Source organism: Pollachius pollachius (genome assembly GCF_949987615.1).
Source record: "Pollachius pollachius genome assembly, chromosome: 1".
Taxonomy (NCBI): domain Eukaryota; kingdom Metazoa; phylum Chordata; class Actinopteri; order Gadiformes; family Gadidae; genus Pollachius; species Pollachius pollachius.
This window is the reverse complement of record NC_136934.1, coordinates 24,036,757-24,054,391: the sequence shown is the minus strand read 5'-3', so window position 1 is coordinate 24,054,391 and position 17,635 is coordinate 24,036,757. Positions and strand designations below refer to the sequence as shown.

General features: G+C 41.6%; 2 protein-coding genes across 3 annotated transcripts in view; one reads left to right on the top strand and one right to left on the bottom strand.

Annotated features, from left to right (window-relative positions):
- Positions 1 to 13,358, top strand: part of LOC307087752 (serine/threonine-protein kinase N2-like) — a gene marked incomplete at its 5' end in the record, with an annotated part of 41,426 nt that extends 28,068 nt beyond the window's left edge. Inside the window, 5 exons of the mRNA XM_079753396.1 lie at positions 11,299 to 11,384; positions 11,532 to 11,674; positions 12,089 to 12,196; positions 12,454 to 12,534; positions 12,928 to 13,358. Coding sequence (XP_079609522.1) covers positions 11,299 to 11,384; positions 11,532 to 11,674; positions 12,089 to 12,196; positions 12,454 to 12,534; positions 12,928 to 13,125 — 616 coding nt within the window. The 3' untranslated portion in view covers positions 13,126 to 13,358. The remainder of the gene's footprint in view (positions 1 to 11,298; positions 11,385 to 11,531; positions 11,675 to 12,088; positions 12,197 to 12,453; positions 12,535 to 12,927) is intronic.
- Positions 13,359 to 13,534: 176 nt separating this feature from the next.
- Positions 13,535 to 17,440, bottom strand: LOC307071776 (palmitoyltransferase ZDHHC12-B-like). 2 transcript variants are annotated; one of them, XM_079730856.1, is made up of 5 exons: positions 17,231 to 17,440; positions 16,924 to 17,057; positions 16,426 to 16,515; positions 15,301 to 15,467; positions 13,535 to 15,136 (listed from the first exon to the last, which is right to left on the bottom strand). In XM_079730856.1, the coding sequence occupies exons 1-5, from the start codon at positions 17,358 to 17,360 to the stop codon at positions 14,815 to 14,817; spliced, it is 843 nt and encodes a 280-aa protein (XP_079586982.1). In that variant the 5' UTR covers positions 17,361 to 17,440; the 3' UTR covers positions 13,535 to 14,814. The 2 variants fall into 2 exon arrangements, with proteins under 2 accessions (XP_079586982.1, XP_079586983.1); XM_079730857.1 differs by having other exon boundaries at positions 13,535 to 15,131.
- Positions 17,441 to 17,635: the final 195 nt, after the last annotated feature.

Genomic DNA, 17,635 nt, shown 5'->3' with positions numbered 1-17,635 from the left:
GCCTTCCCACGCCCCTGCACAGTCAGCGAGCTCAAGGGGTTCATCGGGATGGTGACTTTCTGCTATCGCTTCCTCCACCACATAGCTCACATCCTGCAACCACTGTCCGAGGCCCAGAAGGGCAAGGCTCTCAAGCAACCGGTCGACTGGACGGCGGAACGTGTCAAGGCCTTCCAGGACACCAAGGCGGCCATGTTGGCCCACCCCTCACCCTCTGCGCCCACGGCTCTCACCACGGACGCATCAGACTTTGCCGTGGGGGCGGTGTACGAGCAGTGGGTTGAGGATGCCTGGCAGCCACTCGCATTCTTCAGCCGCCAGCTGTCTCCCAGAGAGCGCAAGTACAGCACCTTCAACAGAGAGCTCCTCGGGCTGTGGCTCGCGGTCAACATAATACATGAATTATGGGGGAAGAGTAAGTTTTACTTCGGTTACCTCATACTATTTAAATGTTTAATAGTTGTATGTACATAAACCTAGAAATAGTACATCAACTTTACTCTGAAAGTGTAGCATGTTTTGAAACGCATGCACGATGCATGCGCAAAGTACAACAGGACTGGCTCCCGCTCCAGACGTTACAGGAGCAAGGTGTTCGTTTTTGGACTTTGGCTGTAGCAGTCATTCCACAGGTAAGTTATTACCGTTCTGTTTAAAATTTGTGATAATATTAGTCTGCATGTATTTTGATAGTTTGACGCAAGATGTTACTGTTCATAAGTTCATTTAAAGTTACCATTAAGCCACATGGGTCCGTGCTGGCCTGTAGGTGGGCGGAGGGCTGCAGTTTTTTCCCAATTAAAATAACTAAAGTTAGGATATTAAAAAACGCCAATGTAACAGTATAACGTTAATAAACTGATGGCAGTTTATTAACAACCTTTAGTTTGGTTTATTATTTTGGTGGCGACACTGAAGAAATTGAGCGTGGCTGCAGGTGCAGTACGCTATAAGTACTTTTATCAGTCACGTGCGGGCTAGCCGATTTTGTGTCCGGTGTTAAAGGACAATTCCGGTATTTTGAACATTGAGCCCCCTTTCTGGGTTGTTTAGGATGAAATAGAGTGGTTATCACCGAAATTTTGAATATTGGTCCTGTCTCGAGTATTTGGCTAATCTCGAATCGCCCCTGCCTGCTCACAATGGTTGTCTATCTGGGTGTGGAAAAAAACACCCCTAAATTTTGTTTTTCATAAATGTGAAACTCATTGAGTGGTTAGTGGTGTTCGTTGATGTTCCTTATCAAGTATTGTAGCGAAATACTGTTTCTGTCGTGTTTTATTTGGCATTTTGTAAATGAAACGGAAACCGGGCCGGAACAGGACACCAAAAGGGGGAGCCTTGTAGTCTTTTCGCTCGGTTCTAGCCCTTACTGTTGATACGGAGAACCGAGCGAAAAGACTACAACTAACCTATACTTCTGTTTCCGGTTCCGGTCTGGTCTTTACATTTAAGAGGAAAGCAGACAAAGGAACAGAGATATTCTTGTGTTCATTTTTCCCCAGATAATGAAGTCACTTTGAATGATTCATGCAGTTCTATTATTTGTTTCTCAATAACATTATTTTTTGTTGTACATTGTATGCAGGAGGAAAGCCGAAGTGATGTCAGTAACCACATCCTCAAAATACTCGTCTTCCATTGTGCTGATGAGGATGCAGTCGATGTCTCCCTGAAGTTGTTTAGTGCATTTGTTTGTGTGTTTTAAAATGAAAAAATAAACAGTTTAATTGCATTGTTATTTAGTTGTGTGATATGTGATAAATATATATTAAATAGAGTATTGGTTAAATTTATTTGGCAACATTTATAAAAAAAAACTGGCAATGATTACCTAATTTTAGTGAGTAACGTAATGCAAACAAGTAAATTAAAATGTCAAACACGAAAATAACTAAAATCGACTAAATTACGTCATAACAGCAAATACTACAGATATATAAAATGTACTTAAAATTTTGAGGAAAATGATGTTCTTGACTATGAAAAACTTAATCTGTTTAAATAAATAAAACTTAAAACATGGATGTAATTAAGTATATGTTACTTAATATTTTCACAACTGTTATGTTTTATGGTAAGTACAATCTACTTGATACTGGCAAGTTAGTGTTACTTGATATTGCAGCATTAAATTTTACTTTAATCATTTGCGTGCAAATACTTGCAATATATTTTTTAGTAAATCTTATGAGTTTTTTTTTTCAGTGTAGGCATGGCCTCATTATGGTCTTACTACAACCTTTAGATTTGAAAAATATATCTCTTCTTATTTTTTAAAGGTCCCATGGCATGCTACTTTATGGATGCTTTATAGATATTAATGGGCCCCTAACACAGTATTTGAAGACGTTCCTGAATTACAGCCACTACAAGCCAGTCACACATTGAGCTTTCCCCAAACGCGCCGTTTCTGGGCCTGTAGCTTTAATGCAAATGAGGAGGAGAGAGGTGGGTCACGGAGGAGGGTGGGGGTGTGGCCCTGAGCAGAATGCGGCCACAGTACCATACGCTCTGTTTACAGTGGATGTATCGCAATAGCGAGAAGCACACAGCCTTTGGCCGTGTTCTGTAAATATTCTAGAACACTCCGGATGCTACGGCGGGAGTCCTGGAGCTCTATATCTAAATAATATATTATACATATCTATATAATATAATCTATATTATCACGACAAACGACTGCGTCTGGTTCTTCCATGTCCACATCAATCTGAAGTAGACTGAGCCAAGACATGGAGGAGAAAGGGACCACCGCCTCTGGCAAAAATCCCTTTCTCCTCCATGTCGCATGGGGGATTGTCTCATGGCCTTGCAGTCTTCGGTGAGGGTTTCAGTTCGCGGTTTCAGTTCGCAGGACTATCGTATTGAACAATATCACCAATGCATTATTTATCTTTATTTTTTGTTCCCTACGAGAGTTTTGTACTTTGTTAATGCATAATAATTAAATAAAAATGATTTTAAAAAAATTGGTAGTAAATACATTGGTAGTCAAGGCGGGGCCCTATTGTTAAGGTTAACATAAGGTGCTGGGGGAAACACTGCATATTAATGTTAGAAAACCTCAAAGTGAGATTTTCATGCCATGGAACCATTAAGGAATTTCAAGAGCGTCGCCATTATTGACTCTAGAGATATATTTTTCAAAACTAAAGGATGTAGTAAGACAATATAGAGGCCGTGCCTCTATGGAACAAGTTGTGGGGCTCTGGAGTCAATATTGGTGACGCTTTTGAAATTTTGGCCAAATAAAAATTTTGGCCAAATAAAAATTTTGGCCAAATAAAAATTTTGGCCAAATAAAAATTCCTCAAAAATAAGAAGAGATATATTCTTCAAAACTAAAGATTGTAGTAAGACCATATAGAGGCCATGCCTATATGAAAAAAGTTTTGGAGCTCTAGATTAAACAATGGCGATGCTATTGAAATTGTTGCGAACAAAAAATCCTTAAAAATAAGAGGATATATATTTTTCCAAACTAAAGGTTGTAGTAAGACCATATAGAGGCCATGCCTACATGGAACAAGTTTTGGAGCTCTAGATTCAACAATGGTGACGCTATTGAAATTGTTGCAAACAAAAAATCCTTAAAAGTAAGACGAGATATATTTTTCAAAACTAAAGTGTAGGATCAATAGGTCTAATTAGTGAAGCTTCAGCTTGATGCTCCGTTTTCCCTTCGACGCATACCTCATCCAATATCCTCAGAAATAATCCACCGGACCACGACGTAAAGTTTAAAGGGTTTACTTGTCAAACGCAAAATACAAAAAATCCTTTTCCACAATGAGGTTATGATTAGAGGTAAGAGATAGAAAGAGAGCAAGAGGTCAAAAAACTGTGTGGCTCCATGCTTGTTATCCTGTCTGTCAGCGGTAGTTAACACAATTAAGTTCCTCTCACACTTCAAAATAAAGTAACTAAATGTGCGCATAGACCAAAAATATTGCAAGTGAATTTCAAAATAAAATTCTATATATTCGAAATTAACACAATTCATTTTTATATTATTTCACTTATAAAAATCCAAACGTCATAGTAAAATATGAACTTAAATAAAGCAAATAGGCATTTAGGCTCCTACAAAAAGCTACGCTATTGAAATTTTTGCCAAATAAATATTCCTCAAAAATAAGAAGAGATACATTCTTCAAAACTAAAGATTGTAGTAAGACCATATATAGGCCATGCCTATATGGAAAAAGTTTTGGAGCTCTAGATTCAACAATGGTGACATGGAACAAGTTTTGGAGCTCTAGATTCAACAATGGCGACGCTATTGAAATTGTTGCAAACAAAAAATCCTTAAAAATAAGAGGAGATATTTTTTTCCAAATTAAAGGCTGTAGTAAGATGATATAGAGGCCGTGCCTGGAGCTCTAGATTCAACAATGGCGACGCTATTGAAATTGTTGCAAACAAAAAATACTTAAAAATAAGAGGAGATATATTTTTCCAAACTAAAGGTTGTAGTAAGGCCATATAGAGGCGTGCCTATATGCAATAAGTTTTGGAGCTCTAGAGTCAATAATGGCGATGCTATTGAAATTGTTGCTGAATAAAACATCAAAAATAAGAGGAGATATATTTTTCCAAACTAAAGGTTGTAGTAAGACCATATAGAGGCCGTGCCAATATGGAACAAGTTCTGGGGCTCTAGAGTCAATAATGGCGACGCTATTGAAATTTGACCATTGTGGTCGTTTTCCGTTTTGCACTTTGTAGACGGTCCCAAAGGACCTGCTTGGAGAGAAAGTAATTCTTTTCTGGTCTCAGGTCTTTATATGCCCCGGATTACACATATGTTGTTTGTGGATTTAAATTATAATTTTTTCATGTCAAGAGTTTGACCGTTGCAATTGTTCAGTTAAAGGCTGTAGCGAAACACAATGAGAAAGACTACATGTCTCGTATGTGCCGTCACACTCCCTTCGACTGGCGTGGACAAGACCGACAATCTCCCCATCGGCATAACTGAAACTCTCCCACATGCCCCGACTCAATGACGGATTACCGCATGGGCAAAGTGGGCACATGTCCAGGGCCCCTGCCAATGTTTTTTTTTAATATATATATATATAATTAATTCTTTGATTTAAAAAAATTCAAAATTCATTCTTTGGTCATGAAAGGATTTGAATGTTTTTGATTTGCAAAATAAATACATCACATTTAAAAAAAGAAATTACATGACGGAACGTTAATGTCGTAGTGCTTGGTCAATGGTCAATTTCACAGTGAAAATGGAGAAATGTGTGCTAAGCGGGTCGGCATAGTGTAAAATAAAGAAAGCAAAAGACACTAAATTACTGCCCTGGTACAACAAATACCGTCCAGCTCAACATTTTGACTCGTTAATTCGTTAGAGGAAGTCAGTAAGTGCTTTTAAAGTCATGAAATTAACCTGACAGATTCCATGTTCTGCCGTTAAGACGAGCGGCTGGCACTATGCTCTCTCTCTCTCTCTCTCTCTCTCTCTCTCTCTCTCTCTCTCTCTCCTGGCTGTGCGCTGCATTATAATGTTTGTGATTGTGGATTGCATGAGTTATATGCGACCAAATTCGGTGCGCTAGTGCGTGTATTTGCGCGTTGGTAGGGGTCCATGGCAGGTTTGTGTCCAGGGCCCGTGGTCATGTTAATCCGTCCTTGCCCCGACTTATAATGGTTTTCACCTCTTTCGATGCTTTTATCCTCCCCTTGAAAAAAAACTAACATAATCAGACTTCTTCACGAAAATGTTTAGTTTTCTTTTCATGAAAAATTATCATTTAAATCCACAAACAACATATGTGTAATCCGGGGCATATAAAGACTGGGACCAGAAAATAATTACTTTCACTCCTTTGAAACCCATTCATATTTTTCAATCACATAGGTCCCATGGGCTCTACCGGAAGGTGTGTGATTTGCCACGCTATAGACCTCTGAAGAGTAACTCCCACCTCCGAGGCTCTTGGTTCCATGTTTAAATGTCTATGGAAAAAAACATGGGGGTTTTGAATGATCGTACCTGACAAACTCGTAAAATGAATACAAGTGAGACAGACCTTAAAGATGTATGTGTGTATATATATATATATATATATATATATATATATATATACACATACATACAGTGGGGCAAAAAAGTATTTAGTCAGCCACCAATTGTGCAAGCTCTCCCACTTAAAAAGACGAGAGAGGCCTGTAATTTTCATCATAGGTAAACCTCAGCTATGAGAGACAAAATGAAAAAAAAAATCCAGAAAATCACATTGTCTGATTTTTTTTAAGAATTTATTTGCAAATTATGGTGGAAAATAAGTATTTGGTCACCTACAAACCAGCAAGATTTCTGGCTGTCACAGACCTGTAACTTCTTCTTTAAGAGGCTCCTCTGTCCTCCACTCGTTACCAGTGGCGTGGCGTGGGGATTTTTTTTGAGGAAGCCAAGTGAGGCCAAGCCTTTAGAGAAAATAGTACGTTTCAGCTTGGATGTAGTTAATGCAACTACAACAGCTATTTGAGCGCCTGGTCATTTACCAGGACTTACACACACCGGTAATCTGACCGACACGACACACGTTCTCTCTCTCTCTCTCTCTCTCTCTCTCTCTCTCTCTCTCGCTCTCGCGCTCACTCTCTCTCGCACACACACACACACACACACACACACACACACACACACACACACACACACACACACACACACACACAGTCCTCCTAAACATCTCACTAAATTATACATTTTATTATAAATACAACCCCTCCCCGACCGAAATGCACAAGCCGCTAAATGGTCAAAGAATCGACAGCGCGGTTGTCGGCTATTTCAAGTTTCATGTTCACGTGTAACACGACTCACACAATCACAGTATTTGATATACATCCTTTTCGTAAAACTAGGCCAAAATCAATGTTAACTATTCAACACTACTTAAAAGACAACACCAAGACAACCCAGAACAAGCACATTTTCTGCATCATGCACGAGTTTGAAGCTAGACTCGGAATGGGTACATTCGTTTTGTGACACCGGGCAATACTTTCTTTCTTGAAAGCGTCTTACTGACTGTAGCGTCTTATGGGAAAAGAAGCAACGGTGATTGACCATACTAAACACCTTATCCATACTATGGGTCTGTGAAATGCTAATGAAATCAAATGTATTTATTAAGCACATTTAATACGGTGTGCAATTATTTATTTGTTTTTGTTATAATGGCCGTTTTTATTTGTATGCCCACCGTTATTATTATTTTTTACTGCCGTTTATGAAATAAATATGAACTAATGCCACAATTATTCATGTCTGCGATCATCACAGAGTCCACAAGCAACGCAGGTCGCAATCAACGATCAATCAATGTAGCGCACTGTCGAATTCTGCGCCCACACTGTAAATGCAGGGAAAATGAGGCAAACCCAAACCAAATGTTTTCATGTCATTTATCGTCCTCATATCTGTATTTGCACACAATTATTCATGTCTGCAATCATCACAGAGTCCACAAGCAGCATGTCGCAATCCCCGATGGGTCACAATTCATGACAGCACACAATTATTCATGTCTGCGACAGTGGTTAAATGGGGCCGGGGAACGACCCCATTTAAGTTTTAAATTAATTAATTTGCCCAAAAAACGCTCACACACACACTGCCTTTCTCATTAACATATCTGATGATGACAGTGAGTTGGCACTTGTTTGATATGTCGGACGTGTCATCCACTTGTACAGCAATGAAAGGGGACATGCTTATTTCTGTATCAGTCTCATCCTGGATGACTCGAGCTATGCTTTCGATTATCTCATTCTGTATGGTGTTAGACATACCGCTGAAGACTGTTGCGATCCCAAGTGCTCTGCAAGCGTAGTGTCAAACTCCGCAAACGCATGAACTAACTCCACAAAATTGCCCCGGTTTGCGCTGCCAGCGGCCTCATTGTGTCCACGGAAAGCTTGTTCTTGGCGAGCAAGGTACAAGGCTGTTACAATAAGTCTCCTCAAAATATCACGATTCTTTGTAACCTGTTCATTGTGCTTCTTTACGCTGATGCTTCTTGCCAAATCCAGAGCCTCATCAATCCTGACACGTCCAAACAGTGCCAGTTTCACAGCGCAGTCGATGTGGCTTTTGGATTTTCCATGCCTCTCGATTGCGCGGGACAAGTTGGCAAGGTCAACGAATCCTGTAGTGACCCAGGGATTGTTGAGGGAGCACGAATTCCTATCAAAAAGAATACACGGCCAGCAAAATAGTCGCTGGAGTTTGTTGCTGCCAGCTAGCCACTCCGTTCGAGTATAGTTCGATTCATTGAACGTCCGAAAGCCTTGCTTTCTCTCCAATCGCAGTTTCAGCGTCGGTGTTGGCCTACCATCTGATTTTATTTGGAGTCGCTGCTGTTGTGGTAGATTCGCAAAATTATTTTTAAGCAAATAATCTATTAAATCTACATCTCCACCCTCCATAACTGCATTTGCAATGCTAACTAGGCTACTCAAAAATGAGAACAATTCAAACATGCGAATTTCGCGCTATTTGTTTTTTCGGTGACGTTGATAATGATGCTTTGATTTGATTGGTGTGAAGCCAAGGGCCGAGTGGCTTCCCTTGGGACCCTCCTGACACCCTCCTGACCAATCAGAGGAGGGCACTGTCATTACGGTAGCCTCACCTGATTGGTCAATTCTTTCTTTTTTTTCTACAAGGGATGCCAGCTCGGGCTGGCTTCCTCGCAGCGTACAGTGTTGTGTTTCGCCGCGTCTTCAGTATATAACAGGGGCGCCGTATCGCGCATTGTGAAATGGTCAATGAGAGGAGAAAATGGGGAAGAAATGACAGCAACACAGCACAAAATAATTAACGAAACTGTTAATATAAATGTGTTTATTGGATGACAACTACAGCCTAAAAAAACAGGGAAGCCTGGCTTCCCTTGGCCTCCGGGAGAAAACGCCACTGCTCGTTACCTGTATTAATGGCACCTGTTTGAACTCCTTATCAGTATAAAAGACACCTGTCCACAACCTCAAACAGTCACACTCCAAACTCCACTATGGCCAAGACCAAAGAGCTGTCAAAGGACACCAGAAACACAATTGTAGACCTGCACCAGGCTGGGAAGTCTGAATCTGCAATAGGTAAGCAGCTTTGTGTGAAGAAATCAACTGTGGGAGCAATTATTAGGAAATGGAATACATACAAGACCACTGATAATCTCCCTCGATCTGGGGCTCCACGCAAGATCTCACCCTGTGGGGTCAAAATGATCACAAGAACGGTGAACAAAAATCCCAGAACCAAACGGGGGGACCTAGTGAATGACCTCCAGAGAGCTGGGACCAAAGTAACAAAGGCTACCATCACTAACACACTACGCCGCCAGGGACTCAAATCCTGCAGTGCCAGACGTGTCCCCCTGCTAAAGCCAGTGCATGTCCGGGCCCTTTTGAAGTTTGCTAGAGAGCATTTGGATGATCCAGAACAGGATTGGGAGAATGTCATATGGTCAGATGAAACCAAAATAGAACTTTTTGGTAAAAACTCAACTCGTCGTGTTTGGAGGAGAAAGAATGCTGAGTTGCATCCAAAGAACACCATACCTACAGTGAAGCATGGGGGTGGAAACATCATGCTTTGGGGCTGTTTTTCTGCCAAGGGACCAGGACGTCTGATCCGTGTGACGGAAAGAATGAATGGGGCCATGTATCGTGAGATTTTGAGTGAAAACCTCCTTCCATCAGCAAGGGCACTGAAGATGAAACCTGGCTGGGTCTTTCAGCATGACAATGACCCCAAACAAACCGGATCTCATCTCCAGATCTCAACCCCATAGAAAATCTTTGGAGGGAGTTGAAAGTCTGTGTTGCCCAGCGAAGGCCCCAAAACATCACTGCTCTAGAGGAGATCTGCATGGAGGAATAGGCCAAAATACCAGCAGCAGTGTGAAAACCTTGTAAAGACTTACAGAAAACGTTTGACCTCTGTCATTGCCAACAAAGGGCATGTAACAAAGTATTGAGATGACCTTTTGTTATTGACCAAATACTTATTTTCCACCATAATTTGCAAATAAATTCTTTAAAAATCAGACAATGTGATTTTCTAGATTTTAACCCTTTTCTATGATGAAAATTACAGGCCTCTCATCTTTTTAAGTGGGAGAACTTGCACAATTGGTGGCTGACTAAATACTTTTTTGCCCCACTGTGTATATATATATATATATATATATATATATATATATATATATATATATATATATATATATATATATATATATATGACTGGAGATAGGATAGGTTAATTCACTTGAGGCTGTAAACAGTCTGGTTATGTTTTTAAATAGTTTATTCTCTTGCCAAAAGGACTATCTAGAAGGACTAGGCTACTTTGAGATGCCTCTGGAATCCCCATGTTTGTTTTCTAGTGTAAAGAAAGCAAGCAAAAAAAAGGGTTAGGGCTAATTAAATAATATCCAGGGCTTTAGCCCCGAATGAAACAGCCTAGTGACGCCACTGATCTCTACTAGTCTTTACTTTACTAGTTAGTTCTTTACTAGTTAGTAAACACTGCCCGCTCCAGCTGTTTGCGGGATTCCCTCAAAGTCGTCAATGGATGCGTCCCCCAAATTTCTGGCATGCCAAACTTTCTTCGTGGGGTTTTCGAACTTCGCAGACGAAAAAATCGCAGATCGCAAGCTTTATCCCGCTTATTACATGGCTACTTGCCAAAACAAAAAAAGAACTTGTGTGTCTTCTTTACAATTTATTTGTTAGCAGCATTCGTAGTGTTGATCAGCCGAGAAATAGCCAAAGACGTTGACGTCGCTTAGCAACTGAGCACACTTGGGTTGATAAATTACCGGACTATTGCAGTTATACGAAAGACGGCAAAGAAATCCACTTTCCTTGACAGCGGTCAATTATACTTAGCACGGTGAATTATCAAATATAATTCACCGCCGGAAGTTGTGAAGGGCCCATGCAAGTGAACGGTGCGTTCCACGGCATTGAGAAGACCGTAAGTATAATTGACCGCAGTCAAGGAAAGTAGAATTTTTGCCGTCTTTCGTATCACTCCGCAAGTAGTCCGGTTTTTTATTTATTTATCAACCCCAGCGTGCTGGTCATTATCGAAAATAATAATTATTTTCTTATTTTCCCGATAATGACCGGTGTTCCTACATTATCCCTAATTTATTACACGGGTCTTCTCAATGCCGTGGAACGCTCCGTTCACTTGCATGGGCCCTTCACAACTAATGAAATAAAATGTAATAATACATATTATTACTATGACGATGACAGGGACTTGAAGCTGGACAACCTCCTAATGGATGCTGATGGCTTTGTCAGAATCACCGATTTTGGCCTCTGCAAAGAAGGTAGTACAAGTGTGTATATCTATCTATATATCTATATAGATAAAGATATAGAAAATTATCTCCAACAAACCTTTTCTTCTTTCTATATTTGATTATATTATAGCATGAGGGCCATGCATGAGGTGTTGTTCTAGCTCAGTGAGTCTCTGTGTACAGGTATGGGTCATGGGGATCGAACCTCCACCTTCTGCGGTACACCAGAGTTCCTGGCCCCCGAGGTTCTGACGGACGACGACTACACCCGCGCCGTTGACTGGTGGGGGATGGGCGTCCTCATCTTCCAGATGCTGGTCGGAGAGGTGTGTTCTGGGTAGTGTAGTCTAGTGTGGGCATTGTTCCAATGGATGTGTTTAAACACGTTTCCAATTGACGTGATGGACATCAGTGACCATGAGATATCATAGAAGGATGTATCAAGGACATCATGGAATGACTAGATTGGAGACAATGAAACAAGTTCAGAAACCATATGAAACAAATTAATTTTCAATATTTCATATTTTTATAATGGGTGCAAATTCATCCCTCTACCAGAACTGTTTACTCCCTATTCCCTGGTGTTGGTATCCCTCCATCCGTCCTGATCACTCCATAGTCCCCTGGTGTGGTATCCCTCCTCCTGATGACTCCTAGGAGGTGATACTACTTTGTGGGGGTATGATTCCAACCAACCTAACCACTCCTCCCCTGTGTCCCTCCGCCGCATCCTAAAGTCCCCGTTCCCCGGTGAAGAAGAGGAGGAGGTGTTTGACAGCATCGTGAATGAAGAAGTGCAGTACCCGGCCACGCTGGCCCCCAACGCCGTCGTCATCATGAAGAAGGTATACATGGCAACCCTTAAGATGGTTATTCATAATATAGACTATAGATTATCTGGGCATGTGTTATCTTGTACGGTATATCGTAATATACTGTACAATATAATGTTTTACTGTATATTCTAGTCTATTTTTTGAATGCAGTACCAAAGAACACAATTGTGATGAGTAATGTTTTGTAATTTGTGAAATGGGTCATGTGGTCCAAAGTCGAGTCATGTTGATTATTGGTGAGACACATGGGTCTCGTTGCTTTCCAGTTGCTGAAGAAGAATCCAGTAAAGAGACTGGGAGGGGGAGAGGGAGACGCTGAGGACGTGAAAGAGGACACCTTCTACCAGGTACATACATAGCATTTATAGTATTTTGGATTTGTAGTATACATATATATGACGTCTCCTCAGAGAGTGGACTAGGATGTGCATATAGTGTAATATATAACAGACACTAGTGTATATATAGATGGGAAAACAGTGGTTGGTGGTAACCTTCCGGTTACCAGCCAAACTGGTTCCATCCCCGACTCCTCCTGAGTGTCAAGATATCACTGAGCAAGTCATCTCACCCTTATTGCTCCCGACGAGCTGGCTGTCGCCTTGTGTGGTTGACTCCGCCGTTGGTGTGTGAATGTTAGGCAGTATTGTAAAGCGCTTTGGGTGGCCACTGGTTGGAAAAGCGCTGTAGAAATGCAGTCCATTTACCATTTACCATTTATAGGATTTTTGTGTTTTCAGAGTTTGGACTGGGCGTGTCTCTTGTCCAAGACCCTGCCCCCTCCCTTCCTGCCCAAGATCAGTGCTCCGTGTGATGTGAGTAACTTTGACAGCGACTTCACCCGTCTGCAGCCTGTCCTGTCGCCACTGGCAACGCCCCTCTCCCCACGGCAACAGAACATCTTCCAGGGCTTCGACTACTCCGCCCTCCACAGCTGAGAGAGGGATGACTACAATAATAACCAGTACTACTGTAATACTACTAACCAGTGCTACATACACTCCTTAATGGACAGGAGAAGTATTACCGTAATACTAACCAGTATAACTAATACAACTTAATGGACAGGGATACAACTGTATAACGACAGTACTAATACACCTGGAGTAGAAAGTAGTATTACCATGTTAAAAACCAGTACTACAATACTAATACAGCTTTGCGAAAGTAGGTCAACAAACCACTATATATATATATATATATATATATATATATATATATATATATATATATATATATATATATATATATATATATATATATATATATATCATTGGGATTAACAGTATTTATAGGGGCATTAACATATTTCTTTGGGGGGATAAACAGTATTTTATTTGGGGGATGAACAGCATTTGAGTTTGGAGATTTACAGTACTTTAATTGGGGGATCAACAATATTTTATTTTGGGGGATTAATAGAGCTTTATTTGGGGGGTTAACAGTTTTATTTTCTGATGATACTATGCATCACTGTGACGCCGTGTCCACTGCCTTGACCCAACAGAACAACCCTTTTCTGAACACAAGCCTTTTTAAAGATATGGATTATATATATAATATAGGATGGATATAATATGTATGTGTCAAGTGGAGCTCAAATATTTGCACTAACATTGTTTTTGTTGCAGTATTATTCATTCTTGATGCATGCAACTGAGCTAAAGTAGGCCAAATAAAGGATGATATAGTATTATATAACTACTAGTATTATATAAACACAAGCCATAGAAGAGTAGCCATAGCAGCAACCAATATTTCTTTATGAGGACTAAATTAAGATGATGTCAGCATTTAAAACGACTTCCTAATACTTTAACGGAGGGTGTGTTAACTTCCTGTTGGGGGGGCGGGGGGCGTCTTTTAAAGTGTACCCCTGAACAAGGGACCAACACTTTGACAGCTAGCAGAGAAGAAAGGCTGATAATATTCTGTGTAAATAGCGGATGAATGCTTGAGTTCCTGTACAGTCAACTCCTATAAATACATATAAATAAATATATAAATAAAATATAAATATGTATTATTCATATTTTAATGTGTCCTGATTAAACAGACTAAATAACAGTATAAATAAAAGGTTACAAAAGTGTTACAGTTCTTGAAATTGGTCACAGTGACACGTTTTAGCCCAGGTTGAGTTATGGGGATATGGAGAGGAGACATCAGAATAACAACATTGACCAATCAACATTAGTTTTTGATGCCTACACATTTAAACTGGTATGGGGTTTAGTAGCGTTAGGGTCATTAGTAAAAGGGTGAGGGTTAGGGGTACATTTAGGGATTAGTAGTGTTAGTGGGATAGTAGGGTTAGGGGTGAGGCCTTTCCCCCTGAAAACATCTAATAATGATGAAACATTATTAGAAACTCACATTACGTGCAGCATTAGAAGTAGAGCTTGTTTGAAGGTCTCCATTGGAACAGAGAGTCCCCTCATCTTAACTGAATCTGGTGGCCACCATGGCTGCTCCTTGGATGAATCCAACAGAACACTGACCACGACCAAAACACGTTGCCATCGGTAACGCCCACCACGCATACAAGTCCAGCCCAGCATGTCCTTTGGTGATTTCCAGCGTGGTTCGCGCTGAGCTCCATAACAATGCTGTAAGTGAAGATTACGTCATATGTGGTCGCGGTGGGCCCGCTGGTAGACCCGGTCCCAGGCCACGGTGCGGCAGACGCAGAAGAAGTCCCAGAGGTTGCAGAGGAGGCCACGGTCGAAGGGGTTGTCCTCCCCGTCGCCCCAGCTCCTCAGGTAGGCGATGCGCGGGCGGGACATGAACTCCCAGGTGGTGGTGTTGGTGGAGGCCAGGTAGAGGTGGCAGCCCAGCAGAACCAGCACCACCATGCTGAACACCCCTGTCACGGCCACGCACCCCAGCAGCACACCGTGAGTCCTTAACCACGGACCCCACCCCACCTGGGACCAGCTCAGCCCTGACCTGAGGAGAGGAGGGGAGGAAGAGGAGATGAGATGAAATGGGGAGCAGAGCAGAGAGGAGGAGGAGAGGTTGTGAGGATGATAGTAACACTGGAACAGCACGTATTTATCATGAGCTCAGGTCATGTTATCAGATGCAAACATGAGCGCTATGAGGATACCCACAGAGCGAGGTGGAAGGCCCAGGTCAAAGCTCCCAGCTGGACCAGCAGGTACAGGAGGAACCAGCGGTGGTTCTGCTCCCCGACACAGTTCTCTATCCAGGGGCAGTGGTGGTCAAACTTGCGCACACACCGCTGACACGCCTTGCAATGCCTCGCTCTCATTGGCTGCTGCTCCAGAGAGAGAGGGACATAAGAGAATGACTGGAGTTTACTGGATTTGAGTAAATTATATGATCATTTTAGGCCACTTCCGGCAGCAACACAAACACTTGAATCAATTCTTTAATCCTAAGGAGAATCACGGGGGAGAAGAGGAGCGCTTGGATAGCAAGAGTAACCCAGGATGGGGGGGGGGTTAGGGGTACATTTAGGGATTAGTAGTGTTAGTGGGATAGTAGGGTTAGGGGTGAGGCCCCTCCCCCCTGAAAACTTACAATAATGATGAAACATTATTAGAAACTCACATTACGTGCAGCATTAGAAGTAGAGCTTGTTTGAAGGTCTCCATTGGAACAGAGAGTCCCCTCATCTTAACTGAATCTGGTGGCCACTATGGCTGCTCCTTGGATGAATCCAACAGAACACTGACCACGACCAAAACACGTTGCCATCGGTAACGCCCACCACGCATACAAGTCCAGCCCAGCATGTCCTTTGGTGATTTCCAGCGTGGTTGGCGCTGAGCTCCATGAGGGGGGGTTTACCTGCCACTAGGACCACTTTCAGTTGACTAAACAGCTTATATGACACCTTTTCCATGCCCTCATCTCCCTCCCTGTTTCAGCCCTGTTGCTGATCAGGCAGTAAATAGGTTTCTTCTTCCTTGTTTTTTCTGTATAGCAGTAACCCAATATGAAATAGTGGGTTACCCCTTATTTTTGGTTAACTTAGAAAACCGTTTATGATTGGAATGTATCCAGTATCCCATGTGTTTTGATATACTGTTGTTTGTGATTAACTAAATATAATAATGGGAAAGGACACATAATGGGACACTGACATAATGGGACGGTGACACAATGGGAGAGAGTGACACATAATGGGTGACAGAGCCACACAGAGTGTGACAGTGACAAGTAGAGAGTGAACCATATCGCATGATGCCGTTGGTTGGGAGGGGGGGTACCTGCAGCAGGCAGTATCCGCAGCGTCGCAGGCGGGGAGTGGAGGTCTGGGGGAGCATGGCCTCCTGGTCCTCACTGGCCCCAAGCGGTCCCTGAAGGAGACACAGCTGTTAGTCTCACTCCTTCTTTAAGAGACACTGAAGTACATTGGTAGGATAGTACAGCATACATATATAAGTTAATATTCTACACCTGTAGGGTATCAGTGAGGGTAGACCCCGGGTCAGTTTTAGCAATAGTAGAGTATATTTAGTATGGTACCTACCTCGACAGTGTCAGTGAGGTATGGGACCATCAGAGAAGGCCAAGTACAGTAGTATAGTGTCGTACTAGTAAAGTACATTAGGTTAAAGTATACCCCGACAATGTCAGTGAGAAAGTCAAAGTCAAGAGTCAAAGTCAAATTTATTTGTATAGCACAGTATCAGACAGATCAGTATCTGATCAAGAAAGTGAAGTACAGTAGTATAGTACAGTGAGTAAAGGATAGTCAAGTATACCTGGACAGTTTCGGTGAGGATGAACCCTGGGTCCATCAGAGAGACGGTGAAGTAAAGCATTACAGACAGCAGGACGAGCAGCGAAAACACGACCGGCTGCATCAACTCTCCCTGCTCCTCGAACCTCCGCAGGTCTGAACATAACATGTATACACACATAACACACATACATACACATATATATATATATATATATATATACAGAACAGGGATTATTGTGTCCTGTACAATGAGAAACAGCGTTTATAAGCCAGGCTAGGACGGTATGTTTAAGGTATATTAAGAGTTGTCATTTCAATATAATTACCAGTGTCATGTAGAAAGAGAACCAGAGTTATTAGCCATGTTAGGACGGTATGCCCGCTCCTAACAAGGAAACCAGAGCGGAAAACCCTTTTTAACATACTTCTAACTCGATGAATACAATGTTTTATCATTCATATATTATAAATCATATGTATCATATATATCAGACAATATTGTAAAGAAAATGAATCCGTTTTCAGTCTTCCCCACTTCCGTATTTTGCAAAGGAAATTGAGTTGGGACAAACAGTGCAGAGCGATTCAAGGCTGCGTTCAAGTCATGTAGAACAGTTAATAGATGGTGGGCCAAGGGGAGATTACGTGTATTCAGACGATCCCCACCGAGGGAGGACGTAATTTTCTGTGTACAACATCTTCATTTTTCAAAAAATTAAACAAAAATTGTT